The 15756-nt window shown below is 37.8% G+C and overlaps 1 protein-coding gene across 3 annotated transcripts in view; it reads left to right on the plus strand.

The window, feature by feature from the left end:
- The first annotated feature begins 3291 nt into the window (after positions 1–3291).
- The window catches only part of LOC131371021 (piezo-type mechanosensitive ion channel component 2), a 74198-nt gene continuing 61733 nt past the window's right edge, over positions 3292–15756 (plus strand). For all 3 annotated transcript variants that reach the window (XM_058418721.1, XM_058418723.1, XM_058418722.1), the window contains exons 1-2: positions 3292–3933; positions 11763–11858. In XM_058418721.1, coding sequence (XP_058274704.1) covers positions 3870–3933; positions 11763–11858 — 160 coding nt within the window. In that variant the 5' untranslated portion in view covers positions 3292–3869. The remainder of the gene's footprint in view (positions 3934–11762; positions 11859–15756) is intronic.

The raw sequence follows: 15756 nt of genomic DNA on the forward strand, positions 1-15756 counted from the left end.
GAGTAAAGTAGCTGTGTTAACAAGAGCAAATGAGATCATGTTGTTCTGTACCAGCCAGGCATGACTGCTGCTTGTAGAAAACCACAAATCACGTATATATTTCTGATAGCTGTAGTGAAATTGGTTCAGTCACAGATTTATGGATGATAAAATCCTAGTGAAAACTTTTCTTTAGTCTAAATGCAACAGTAAGACGGGAAAAAACCCACCCATACTAGGTTCTCTGCAACCATTTACAAACTCTTTACTTAAATAAATGTCATTACATATTACACCGTCTACATGAATAACAATGGAAACAGTAATAGAGTTTAACCTGAATATCCCGGAGGAGTACTTTAGACTGATTTCTGATCCAACTGGTTCATTTATTTTCAACGTAGAATCATTTTGTTCTAAATAAAACTGCAAAGTCAAAACATTCTTCACAAAATACTTCTTTCTCTGCATTAAAAAGAATAAAACTGTCGCACATTAAAAAAAACATTTTTATGTTCACCCTATTATGTTAAAACTAGATGAAACATAATCAGTTAGACACAAGGATATTATTTACACTACTTCTTTACCATGAACTTAGTGTCACTGGACACTTTAATAGGAACATTTGTACACCTGTGCATTCATGCAATTATCAAATCATAGAGTGGTCATTTATATAAAAATGTTTATGACATGGCTGTTGGTGCTAGACAGGCTGGTTCGTGTATTTCGCCTGGCTCTGGCTGAGGAAATACCTTGCTGATGGACTTTCAGTAAGTCAGATAAGCGCTCTACAACTGTGGGGAGCATAAAAGCATCTCTATACATACTGTATAGTGCATCCAACCTTGCAGTGGATGGACTACAACAACAGAACACTTTATTTCCGAACAAGAATCAGCCCCCAGTTTCTCACTAATGAAGGCATGTCATCCCTCCTACTAGAAAACCTGATATGTTATGGCTGTGGCATGTTTGTGATTCATACTGAGGCTCCTATGGGCACAGGCTCACAGAAAGGAAAGACTGCCAGATTCAGAATATCTTCTAATGTGAAGTGAACATTGACTGAAGCTCCTGATCTGCATGATTTATTCTCTATGCTGCAGCCACATGGTTGGCTGATTGGATGTTCAGGTATACTAATAAGTTGTTCAGTGGGTGTATATTTATTTAGAATTCACATTGTCATCTTCTCTTTCCATGAATTGGCGTGACTCTGCCCAGGGATGGCGGAATTACCAGCAATTATGCCACCCCTCACAAATTTTCGCAGAGGTGATTATTGATTTTACTGACTTTTAGGATGCATCTATTTGTGCAGAATTGTGAAACTGCAAGCACATGATTCTTCTTTTAATCCCTACCAGTGAACAGCTGTATGCATGTTCGACCCACGTGAATCAAAGATGGATTTGGCTGAATGTGCATTGTGATGATGTCACATGAAGCGATTTTTGAAAAATTCCCCTCGTTCCTTTCTCCTTTAAATGTTGGTCCTTCAAGTTCATTTGATTTGGTATTGATTTCAGGAGGAAATTCAGGAGGGACAAATTGTGAAGATTATGGGTACTGTGAGGTGAATTTATTAGTGTAAATATGCTCAACTAATGTGTAAAATATGTACATTTTATCTGATATTTTATATTATATATCTCCAATTACAATTAGTCCAGATTGGCTACACCAAATTTTTATATTTGCTAGGGAAGAGATTTGCCACACTGTGATGTTTGTGACGTACTTCTACTGAATTTTATGTCTTGATAAGATTCACATCCTTGATCCTTGACTAGAAAGAATTATGCTTCTTATACCCAAGGACGCATTTAGTATTTGGGAGTCACTGCAGCTTCTCAAGACAGTACTGCAAGTACTATGTTGGTTATTATTTCTCTTTTTAATGCGTTCATTCAAAAGCATATTTTCTTATCTAGAAAGCAATCATTATGTCAACTATCATTAAGCAAGACCATTATGTTTAAATCTTGGTCATCTTGGTTGGTTGGTGATTGGTATCCATCAAGAGAATGGACTAAAATCATGGAATAAATATGTCAAAATATTTAATTTAATTTAATGATTTCACACAATTTGTCATCCATCACCATGCAGAAAAGTGTCTTTTTAACAAAAAAAAAAGACAGATGGTTATTAAGTCATGTAGTGTAGTGCGTACTTCTTTTTTTTCAGTGTTGCTATCTCCATTAGTGAAAAGTGAATTTCTGAAATTCTGTTTTGCAGAATAACTATATGGAAAATATCACTTGTTGCATGTTTTATTATCTTTTTTGCTCATAATTTCCCGAGTTGGCCGTAGGACCGATATCCATTTACGTCGATCTGTTTAGCGTCAACCTGGATAAAACCAATATGCTCCTGATTCATAGCCAACTTTTAAGATATTTATGAAACCGAATTACAGAAAGCAGGCTACGGTATGTCACTGTAGCTATTCATAGTTGTGAGGAAGTTGTTAGCCACTAAAAGCTACAAAGAGGTTAGATACAGTAGGCTAATTGCTTTTTAGAAAAACAGTAGTGATGTAATTCTATGCCTAAAAGTGATCCTTAAGTAGGTTATAAGATAATGTAGAAGCAACACAATGTAGCACCAGCTCTTCCTTCCTAATCAAAACCATTAGTAGCCAACTTAACATAAATCATATTTATTATGGATGAATATTTAACAAACTTTGCATTACACAGAGCCTGATTTGATAACTTGAATCAATACCTTGTATGAGGGGGGGAAAGAAAAACACCAAAATGCTTACGGTAAAGTAAATAAATTAATGTCGACTGACTTTGTTTTGGATAGGTCATTTTTGTTGAAAATGTAACTATGATTGTGTTAAAACAAATCCCATTTCTTTAAGCCTGTAAGTGTAGCTTGTGGATGCTTTAGTCCAGGAAGACATTATGGTCACTGATTCATATGGCCATTAGTGTACAGTACTGGCTTATGTTCTAAGCTGAATCACTCATAATTGTTTGTCTACATTCTTCGTGAAGTGGCTTCCTCTGTTTTGGCTGGTTTTGTATAGAGGATCTAAACAATCACACTACTAAAGTGGACAATAATGTCACTGGCTCCCAGACACGCATCCATTTCTCTAGAAGGATCTTTTTTTTTTTTTAATGAGCTCAAATGAACTGCCCCTTCAGATTAGATCTGTAGCTCCGCCTCCCCTCGATGCTTATTGGTTATGGGTTTGAGCCTGTTAGTGGTTATTGCGCTCTGATTGGTCAGCGCCTCACAGCGCCCTCTCAGCCTTGTAGAGTTTTGATTGAAGTGCGCAGGAAAAAAATCTTCTAGTTCAGTGCGCCGCTTGGCTTTGAACCCGGGGCCGGTCAATACGCACAGTTATACTCGATATTCAATGCTCTGACAAAGAAAAACAATGGCTTTGGGAGATTCAACACTACAAGCAGTGACTTTTGGGTTTGTCCTGTTTGGACATATGGCTGATGGATAAACTTGATCCAGTATCCTGAAATGAGGAGAGCCGAAAAGGAATAGGGAAAAGAATGAAACTTACCTACAGAGCAGAATGTGGCTACTTTTCCTTTCCTTCTATTTATTAAAAAAAATAAATAAATAAATAAATAATAAATCCTGTGACAAAATCCTTGGACACGATTAGCTGGATCTGCGGACTGGAATTAAGAAGCGAAAGTGAGAAAATCCAAGCGGTAATAATAAGAAGAAGACTATTTAAGGTCATTTGCGTGCGGCACTTGTGCGGCTCCCGCGTGCGCGCATGATGCGGGAGCGGAGCAGAGACAGTGCGGGACGGATAGTTCTGTACGGAATAGCACGACAGCAAGTTTTGTTCTGACTTCATCTCTTTTGCATTTCAAGCTGGATGAGAAGTCTCCCGGGCGATGGCGTCTGAGGTGGTGTGTGGTCTGATCTTCAGACTGCTGCTGCCCTTCTGCTTGGCGGCAGGTGAGTAGACAACAACCAGGCAAACATTAAAAAAAAGTGAAGAGTGATGCACAGGGCAATGCGTATAGAAGTCACCGAGCTCCTATTGCTCTGATGCCTCCAGCTGCCCGATAAGGTGATGTTAGTGTTAGCTGTCAAATTGTAGATTTGAGTTTTAGTGGCTTAGTGACAGCAGATTTTACACACTGGCACAGTACTGAATTATATACAAGTGTTGAATTAACACCTGCAGCAACTCTTCCACACTCATGTGCTCATGTGTGTCCAGCTGGATCTTTGTACACACTAACTGAATTATAGTGCTGTGTCCCTTAATTGCAGTTGATGTGACACTTCCTGTGATGTTAAAATAGATTTTAGCCTCTGAATCATTTAGCTCAATACATAGATTCATATTTCCTAACATTGTCAGACAAAAAGGCACTGTTCCTTGTCACTTGTGTCTACTATTTATCTTTTACTAGAAAGGTCCATGTAGTGAAGGAGATTACAGTGTAACCGTAAACCTTTATTTTAAGGCAGTTGAGGTTCATAATTGCTGGTGACACATTTTATGGGATACAGAAGATAACCGTAGCACCCCATGGAAAGGAGGAGATCGTAATTATTTACATCGTAAACATCCTTAATGGCTTATCCCAATAAAAGATATGCATATATATCTATATATGCATATATATATATATATATATATATATATATATATATATATATATATATATATACATTCTAATGTTTTTAAATGCAAAAAGTTAGATGGCAAAAAATAATACTAATAACAGTGTCAGTGTTCATAATGCATTAATGTCATCTGTAGCATTTGACAGTGTTATGCAAGGTGGTGACTATACAGAACCACAAATAATCCAAAAATGAGACTCTCTTTCAAACTAGAATTAGGTTTCGGTTCTGTAAGACAAAAAAATCACACCCTTCATGCTTGGAAATAATGGCAGTAATTACTCAAAAGGGAGTTACAGTGTAATAGGTATTTATTAAATTTGCGTACAAGGTCATGTGTGTCCAGCTGGACTTTATGTACACACTGGACGTGTTAGCAGTGCTCTTCATTCACCGGTTTATGTGCATCACAATTTAAGATTAATAAGTACAGTCTAGTCAAAATTATTTCACCTAGAATCAACAGAAGGCCATATGAAAATATTATGTTATTGACCATGAGTGTCTGTATCTAATGGCGTACCATACACACTGTATGATCATATGGCCCAGCTTTCAGATGACACACAGGCTATTGATATGTTCGTATGTATGTACGAACTTTTTTTTCTTGCTGAGTGTTTTTCAACACAGACTGCAGTCTTAATGGCAGTGGCGCTTGATTGCTGTCAGCTCAAATGGGAGATCTCTAATGTTTTTGCTAATAGTGCAATGCGGGCACAATTATCGAACTGGACCCTGTGTACTGTCTGATTCACTCGTATTCCTGTATCCCATAAAATATCTAGCACTTCATTTTAATGCTAACTGTAATCAACAAGATAATGCCCCCTTAATTTCTATACTCGATGGCTTAATTTGATGTACGGTTGACCGCAACGGACGTGAATTAACGTATTGACACCCCACAAGAGTCATCCTCTCAGCCTACCCACAGAGCTTACGGTAGATAACATCCACTCAACTGTATAGGCCGATAATGTATCGTTTGACAGCTGAGAAAGTCTGCTCTTTTTCCTCAGAAAGCAATCTCACTGAGCCATGGAGCGTCTACCATTAATCGCTGGAAAGTCGTTTTAACCGCATGAATTAATAATGTGGCATCAGAGGAGAGAAAAACTGGCTGCCCATTATCGTAAACACACCTTTAATATTTGATGATTTGATTTTTTTAAAAGTGAGGATAAGTAGAGGTCAGTCACAGGAACGTGCGGTAACAGGAAAAAACATGACAGGAACTCGACATGGCTATAGGAGACGAGTGCATTGTGGAGAATCAGGAGCATTGATGTGTTTGTAGACTTGTCCAGATGATAAATACTCTGTACTGTTGGGTTTTTACTTTTAGGCAGGTACAGAGGTGCAAAGTAAAAAGATAATAAAATAATGACTGATCAGGCTGATGCTTGTGTCTCGTTGTTGTTGAGTATGTGTATTGCTGAAATGCAGTAACATTTTATGCTAAATTTGCAAACTGCTAATAGATGCGTTTGTTACATTTTAGTGAAATGAATAGGATGGACGTTGAAGGCTATATCTGTATTTTAATATGTCTACTAAATCATTTCAACCACAGACATATCAAACATGTATAAATTCAGTTCCTCCCTCAAACTGCAGGCTTACAGTGCAGCACAATGTCAAAAGTAATTAAGATTGATCCAACACCCTGGATGTAGGGTTGGACATTAGAGTAAGTGTTTTTAAACACAACGGTTGATGTGGCTTTTCCCTTCTCAAAAGTCATCAATTATTCCTGAGCCAGTTTGCCGTACCGCAGATCAAACCCAACAGTTAAGGCGAGCCCATGAGTGTCATATACGAAAACCACAGCTTTTTGTATTCTTTATTATTTTATTCTTTCCGAACTAGAACCAGCTCAGCTCATTAAATAAGGCTGGACATCAGTACCTAAATGTTCTCAAATGACACTACAGGGCACTTTTGATAGAGTGGTTTTCTGGACCTGTGGTACTACGACTGGCAGAGAAATTTCATTAATAGGTTTGGATCAGTTATATCTGCAAAAATGTAATGATTTTTTATTACAAATCTGATCTGAATAGCTCGGTTAAGATTAAGAATAACTTAATTAAATACAATTTTTTAGCTAGGAAATAAAGAAAAAGATGATAAATATACACATATGGACAATGTACATTTTATCCTTTAGGTTTGGCTTGGCTTAGAGAAGCAAATTAATTCACACTTGTATAACATTCGGGTAAAGTATATAACTGGATGAATTTTGAAGTGATTTAAATGATTAGACTGAATTGTTTTAAAGTTGCCTTTATGTGGATATTCTTCATAATCAAAACGCCAGAAACAACCAGGTGTAAAATGACTCATAAGTCATGTGGCTTTATTTTATCACCTGTATCGGGTGGCGTCACACGGTAGATCAGTACGTGAACTGAAAGGTCTCTGCTGGTCATAACGCCTGGTGTCTGAATGTGTTTTCGGTGTCAGATCTGACCACAGAGATCCTCTAACAATAGACCTGTGATTAAAGAAAAACGACTAGGTTCTGCTTCCATCATCAATCAGCATCATCTGGGCTTATGCAAAGAAACAGGGTCGTGTAAACAGAAACTCAAGTGAGCTTGATGTAATAAGGATATTTTTTGGTCCATTTGCACGTTCTAGCATTTTGCCACTAACTTATTTTTGTGCCATCCTCTTGTTGACGGCTTGTAGATGAGATTTTAGACACCTTAGAATTTTGACAGAACTTATCTTCCATTTTTTTTATTTTTACAATGATACTGAATCAATCGACAGTGACCACATCATATCATGAGTACTAAAGCAGCTTTCACATGCTGTTGGAATATCGGAATTTCCACTTCCAGGTGCACATGAATGACCCCTCAAGTCGTAAATACAACTAGGAATCTCGGAGATAATTCTCAGTTTTCAAGAGGAGAAATTTTATTTTATTTTGGTCAGATTCATTTATTTATATATTCAATGTTGCATATTTTGACAGTGTGATAAAAATAGCTGGTATTTGACCAGTACTGTCAGTAAGTAATATGTGCTATGATGTCAAAATACAAATTAAAGGCAAAATATGTATTAATGAAGCTGGTGTCATCCATATTTCACATTCATTCTGACAACAAAGCATACTTGTAATTACCATTTCAGAAGTGGGAAGTAGGATCATTCCCATCACACACGACCAAGGAATTCTTTACAATGTCAGCAACAGCAAAATCAGCCAGAAAGTAGCATAGTGTTCAGTTCAAATTGAGGTCACATCTCAGCACTGCCGAGTAACTTTGCACACTGACCCCACATCCTTCTCAAAAAGCTCTCTCTTTACTAGCAGGATATACAGTCGTTGTAGTGATATATAAGTCATTGAGCTTAATTGTTTCTTGTGCTGTTAGCTGCCGCGTAATTTAGTGTTATCTTCTAAAGCAGACCTGCCTTTGTGTGCCTTTGTGGACTGCCTTTCAGTCCATAATGCCTGCTCTGTGAGATGAGCCACGAAACATTTCAAGTCAATGACTCTAATTTGGCCAACAAGTAGATCGTAGCTAATGTTGGTACTTTGTTTGTTTGTTCTAAATGACAAAACTAGCTTCCCTTCATTATTATACATCTTGTTAATTGGAGTCAGTATTATGATATTATGACATAACACATGCATGTGCTGTCATATGTGAGTTTTGCATATATTATGCCAAATATAGATATTCCGTTATACAACAGTGCTACAGATTAATTTTGAATAATAGCACGGCGCTACCTGAAATCGAAATCACATTATTTCAATTCAGTTTATTTGTGTAGAATAAGGATATTTTCATTCAACATTCATGGGAGGCTTACTGTCCTTTGTAACATCTTCCGTTGGAAAGGTTTCAGGACACACACCGGTCACACTTAATTGCGTTTTTATGTTTTAATAACTCCAAGAGAGTTCTAATTTGATCAAAGCATGACGTTCGTTCATTAATAAATAAAAATGTTACAGTTGTGGTATAAGAGGATTAAACGTCTTTGCGGTGTGCTATTATTGGAAAATAATCAATTTCAAGGTTGTAACAGCATCACACCACGTCATCATTGGCTATTTTCCCATAATAGCTCATCTCACAGTGTTATAGTAATGAGTCATATAGTCATATTTAACATGTAACTTTCGAAAGCCTGCTCAAATCTTTAATAGTTTGTGTTTAATTGAAATGCCATGGATAATATTGCGTATTTAACCCACATTTGATGCAAGTTGAGTCACTAATGGCGTGAGCTGCTTGAAGTAAGCACAGTTGTATTCCATCAGAGCTTCCCAGTCAGTTTATTTGAACAGTGTGCTCTGGTCAAAGCTGGTTGGCAGCCTGTGAGCACTGAGTGTAGGAAGTAAAAAAAACGACAGCAGGGCTATTGTCCTTCACTTCACTGAAAGGAAAAGATGGATTAATGACGGGAACGCTTCTGCACTTTTACCCAAGCTTATTAAATCCACCATGTAAAAATGTTCCGGTCAAACGAGTACTTTGTGGGAAATGTTGGGATTAGTAATCATCCAGCTGTTCCTGTCTGGATGGCAACGCTTGAGAGCCAAGAAAGTTCTTGAAACGCCAGATGTGTCTTGATATTTTCACCTTCACTTTTAGAGACGTTTAAAAGATATCAACATGGCCATTAGACACAGGTTCTGCCCAAATTTTTTGTAGATGAGATCCTCTGCACAGGCCAGTGTTTATTCCTGTGGCTGAATTTATTAATTTTGCATTTTTCTGTTGACAAAAAAAAAGTTATAGCTTTCACTTAAACCTCTGAGTGCCCATTAATAACTAAAGCCCACTGATACGCCGTATATATTCACAGTGCAATTTAAACACTCCATTAAACTCTACTGACTCAGTGTGTGAAAATGCATTTTATATATTTATATATATAAATATATTTACACAGCATCTCAAATACATTAACGTAAATGCTTAGACACCTACCGTAACCCACAAAACCCACTGAAATATGGAGCTAGGCCTGGAGGTTTTCCACACTCACCAGCAAACCTTTTCAGATAGTCGTATAAGTATCCCGAAGCTTTTTCACATTAATAAATATTAATAATTCAGTTAACAGGATTGGAGTGCGTGTAAACAGCATACACTGACCAGTCACTTTAATAGGAACATCTGTACAATGATTGCTTCCAATCATGTGGAAGCAGTTCAGTGAGTAAAAATCATGAGTTTCAGTTCATTTTCACAACAAACATCAGAATGGCGGAAACTGTTATCTTTCACTGTAGCATTATTGTTGGTGGTAGGTTCGAGTTTTTCCGAAACTGCTGATCTACTGGGATTTTTCATGCACACTGAGTAGCGCTTCTGTGGATGCAAACATTTTCTGGAAGAGAGGGCAGAGGAGATATGGACAGATTAGTATTGATCTGATAGGAAGGCTTTACTATTCTATAGGGCTGTACTACACTATAACTCAAGTAACCACTCATTATAGCTGAGGTGAAGTTTTTGACCAGAATTTGATTTGATACTTTGACACTTCAAGCATAAATATATTTCACCAAAAATGTGGATTTCTTGAAATGCTATTCTTTAATTTATTAATTTAGATGTCAGATAAGTAGCCGGATTAACAAACATGCTGGTAAAAATAGCCAGTTCACCAAATACACTATATTGCCAAAAGTTTTGGGACATCTGCCTTTACATGCACGTGAATTTAATATGGATTTGTCCCGCCCCTTTGCAGCTATAACAGCTTCAACTCTTCTGGGAAGGTTTAGGAGTTGGTTTATGGGAATTTTTGACCATTCCTCTAGAAGTACATTTATGAGGTCAGACACTGATGTTGTGCGAGAAGGCCTGGCTCCACTCTAATTCATCCCAAAGGTGTTCTGTCGGGTTGAGGTCAGGACTTGCTTTGTGCACTGGTGTGCAGTCATGTTGGAACAGGGAGGGGTCATCCTGAAACTGTTCCCACAAAGTTGGGAGCATGAAATTGTCCAAAATGTCTTGGTATGCTGAAGCATTAAGAGTTCCTTTCACTGGAGCCAAGCCCAACCCCTGAAAAACAATTCTATGATTTGGAGGGGTGTCCCAAAACTTTTGGCAAAATATTGTATGTCTGACCTCATGTGTGAACTAAGTGTGAAATTTTCACAAACTGAATATCATGATTTGAGCATGTTGCCAGATAGCCAGTTCAGTTTCTAATCAGAAAACCAGCTTTCAAAATGTCCATGATGCTCGTGAGACACAGTCAGAATAAAAATCTTTTTTTCTTTTAATTGCTTAACCAGACTTTAAAAATGCTGGAACTTTACTTGTGGTTGTAGTAAAAATTGTCCAAAAGTTCACCAGGTTTTCCCAGGCTGCTGCACATATCTGGGAAGCAGTTCCACAGTGCTGCATAAAATGTCAGTGTCTAAAATGATCTAAAAATATAATAATGAGAAAAATAATAATGAGTGTGTCACTACTGTTCCCATGGCAGAAAAGTTTAAATGCATTGTATTATTCGTCTCTGGGGATACTGTAAATTGTCATCTCTTATAGCATGACCACTGTCCTGTACATCATCAGTTTAATTACTGGGCAAAGCATGAGAGAAATTCCTTAATGCCTAAAATCTGGATCATTTTATTCTTAGTGTATAAAAAATCCTGCTTCAAATCTTTTTGCAAGATGGATTTGGATGAGAATGTAAGTCACCCAGTACAACATATAGCTCCTTGCTCTGTCCAAAAAGGTGTCGAAGAAACCGAAAGCCCTAGATAAAGTGTCTTAATGTAGTGTTGAGCCACCATGAGCTGCCAGAAAAATGTCAATAAGGCTTAGTACAGATTTTACAACTCCATGGAACTGTACTAAAGGGATGATCAGCATTCTACTTACACGGTCTAATACTTCACTCCAATGTCTCCGTTATGTGTCTGATTGGGTTTAAGTCTGGTAAAGGTATGAGATTATTTTCATGCTAATATGCATTGATATTTAGTGGATTCAATCTAGACTAGGAACATACTACAGCATAAAAAAGACAGTTATTTTCATTCATTTGTCTCTCATTTTGTATGTATTGCATTTACAGGTTTTGTAAGACTTTTTATAACCATATGTCTGGTTTTGTGTGTGTGTGTGTGTCCCATCTCTCTGTAGCATGCTTCTTCAGGTTCAACTGGCTCTCCTTCGTCTACCTCATCTACCTCCTCCTCATCCCGCTGTTCCCCGATCCCTCCATCACAACCATGCAGAGTAAGAGCAACTCTAAATTCATGGCTACCGTCACAAATCCAGAGCTGGGATGAAATCCCTTTCAACCCTGCAACTAAGTGGTCTGTAAAAGCAAACCAATGTGCTTCGAAATGCTAATGATGTTGAGGTTGTATATAAAGACATATGGCGTGTCTGCCTTTAATGCAGCTAAATACAGGACGTGGAAGCAGGATTTATTGTTTAGAATGCTCCAGGAGAATACACCTGACAGTAAAGTTTGTATGGATTATACCACGCTGCGGTTAAATATTTGAAACTAATTGGTTGGAATATGAAAATAATGCACTTCAGAGGGGACTAATGCCACACATTTTAACGTTTATAGGAAGATTTAATGTTGCTGAACGTCCATTTACATTTACAGCATTTGGCAGACACCTTTACAGAAGTGATAGGACTTTTCATTCTACATTCATACAGCTGAGCAGTTGAGAGGATTAAGGGCCCAGCAGTAGTCCAATGCCTTAACTAACAAGCTTGCAGCTACATTATAACTGTACTGTAGCTTTTCTCTTACCAGTGTCTTTCTTTCTTTCTTTCTCTCTCTCTCTCTCTCTCTCCCTCCCTCCTTCCCTCTCTCTCTCTCTCTCTCTCTCTCTCTCCCTCCCTCCTCTCTCTCTCTCTCTCTCTCTCTCTCCTTCCCTCTCTCTCTCTCTCTCTCTCTCTCTCTCCTTCCCTCTCTCTCTCTCTCTCTCTCTCTGTGCTGATTAACTTCGGAAAGCACCTTGACTGTTACAAAGCGCTCACAACCAAGACTCTTTCCATCAATCCATTTATTCTTTGTCTTACATTATGCTGAGCATCTGCCATACTAATCCCTGTGTATAAGCTGTTACTATAGAAACAATGACATATTAGAAAGGGAGTGTGAACCTGTGGTTTATGTTAAAGCTAGAACTACCTGTGCTGCTATACACTAATAACACCTTCTGACCAATCAAATTCCTGCATTCAACCATGCTGTGGTAGCATTTGATTTCCTCAGACAGTTTTAACTCATTCACAGGGACGTCCATATCATCTGAAGCTAATAATCCGCAGATAAAAACAAGCATAATCATTAAAGTAAAAAATGTATAATCATTGAAACAGGAAGCTTTCTATATGATTATTGAACATTGATGGAAGGAGTCTCCAGTGTCAGAGCTGGTTTGGTTTATTAGCGTCTGGTGAGGGAATTACTGTAGCTGATTAATAATGTAAGTGTTAACAGGAGGCAGCATAAGTGTTACATCAGACTCCACCATGATTTATTCCTTATTTTAAATTTAGTACATGTAAATGTATTTACTCTGTGCCATGCACCAATTTCTGACCTGTTTTTCTTTCCCCGTCATGTGTTTCCTATTCATATCAGTAACTGTATGTATAGATATACATATTTACCGGAACATACCTTTTTTCAGGCTGAAGGGTCTTTAAGGATTTCTTCTCTTCTTTTCCATTAATTCACACACTCACTCTTTCATGATTAGAATATGAACAACAAAAGTGAAACTTTCTGTTTTATATCACAGAATGAATGAAACGTAGAGTGGATAGCTTATAGCAGCTTAAGTCTTCAGCCATGCAGGAATGTGTGTCTTGCTGAAGGACGCAGTGCTCAGATGGGTCAAAAGAAGGGCAGGGACATCACTGCATTGCCTCTCATAGCTTCACAAGAGAGAAGGAGGATAGCAGGTTCTAAAGTGGACCACTTACACCCTCATCAATAGTTAAAGAGACCTGCCTTTATTGTAAAGGAAATGTGCTTCCTGCATGATGTTTCATAGATCTTTGAGGTCTGGTATAGTTGTGGAATACAATACCTATTGACAACAGGGTAAATGAATAGGTATAGATATATGTTTAGACAGACATACAGACAGACACAGACCTTATTGATCTCTTCCAGGGAAAATTGAGAGGCTTGATTATCAATATTAGAATCAGGGTTTTGTTATTGTGAGCACATACATTGCCTTTTCATTGAGACTTGTGTTCTGAACCCAGCTTTCTGTAAATCATAAATCAATGAAAACACATCCATGCTCTTCCTGTACTGTGTAGTGTTTAGTTTGCACTCAGACGAGACTTGGTGTGTCTCGTATTGAATGACAGCACTCGTACCTGGAACAAGGGTTCAATTCTTCTCTGTTCCATGCTATGCTCTGTAAAGGTTGAATGAGTAATGTGGGTTCTGAGTCATGTGCTAATGGCGCTCTTGGCCCTATTAGACGATCTGAGTTGGTTTTTGTTTGTTGGTAAATGAGTCAAATGTTGTCTTCAATGACTAGTTTCCATTTTTTTTTAAAACTTATTGCTAGACAGGGACAGAATGAGGAGATATGAAAGAATAACAATAACACACCTATATATTTACATTCAATTTTACACAAACATGCAGTATACACTCACTGGCTACTTGCAAACTTGCATATTTGTGAATTTATCTAATCAACTAATCATGTAGCAGAAACGCACTGCATATAACTCATGCAGAAACTGGTCTAGAGTTTCAGCTCATGTTCATAACAAACATCAGAATGAAGAAAAATTGTGGTCACTGTGACTTGGATCGTGGCATGGGTATTGGTACCAGATGGGCTTTGGGTTTTGAGAGTTTCAGAAATCTCTTGGGATTTTTGGGAGGTTACACAGAATGGCGTGAAAAACAAAAAACACTGAAGGAGTAACAGTTCTGTGGGTGGAAACACCTAGTTGATGAGTGAGCTCAGAGGAAAATGGGCAGCTTGGTTTGTGCTTCCAAGAAGAATATAGTCATTCAAATAATCAGTGTTTATTACTGTGAGCAGAAAAGCATCTCAGCATGCACAAAACATCGAACCTCGAGGTGGATGAGCTTCAGCAGAAGAAAAACACATTATGTTCAACTCCTCACAGACAGGAACAGAAATCCGAAGCTGTCATTGCCACAGACTCATCGAAACCTGACAAATAATGGTGTCCAAGTCTTTGCCTGTGGTAGCTTTAGATGCTTGATCTTGGCTGACAGGAGTAGAACCTGATATAGTCTTCTCTTGCTGTTACCCATTCATCTCAAGGTGAGACACTTTACGGCTGTAAAGAATGATTATATCAGTTACTATAGACTTCCTGTCAGCTCATACCAGTCTGGCCTATCTCCTCTGATCTCAGCTTGCAGACTGTCCACTCACAGGATGTTTATTTTATTTGTTTGTTTTATTCCACACCATTCTGTGTAATCTCTAGAGACTGATCCAAGTCACACTTTTTTCCCAGTTCTGATGTTTGATGTGAATTAACTGAACGATTATCCGTATGATTTTATGCATTGTGTTGCTGCCACATGGTTGGATAAGAGCAGTGAGCAGGTGTACAGGTGTTCCTAATAAAGTGACTTGTCGAATTGCATTACGTATTTGGAGCTATCTGATATTTTAAGTAGTTGAATGCTCCAGTTGCATAAATTAGGTTTCTGATATGGGGTTTCAAGTCAACTGCTTTTAAAGACAAATGGTTGACGTTCATCCTGACAAGAATTGGGGGTAGAAAATAGTCCATAGAGTATTTTATTTTATTTTCTGTTGAATATCATATGATGCATCATCAAAGCAAGAAACAGTTTAGAAATAAATAAAAAAGACAATAACGACACAAAAAAACAAACAAGACTAATATGAATATAAGAAAGTTTAAAACATTAAAATAATCATCTAACGATCAGCCATAACATTATGACCAGTGAGAGGTGAAGTGAATAATACTGATGATCTCCTCATCATGGCACCTGTTAGTGGGTGGGATATATTAGGCAGCAAGTGAACATTTTGTCCTCAAAATTGATGTGTTAGAAGCAGGAAAAATGGGCAAGCGCATGGCACCAGGATGCACTATGGGAAGAAGGCAAGCCGGC

The sequence above is a fragment of the Hemibagrus wyckioides genome, linkage group LG20 (assembly GCF_019097595.1).
Source record: "Hemibagrus wyckioides isolate EC202008001 linkage group LG20, SWU_Hwy_1.0, whole genome shotgun sequence".
Classification (NCBI taxonomy): domain Eukaryota; kingdom Metazoa; phylum Chordata; class Actinopteri; order Siluriformes; family Bagridae; genus Hemibagrus; species Hemibagrus wyckioides.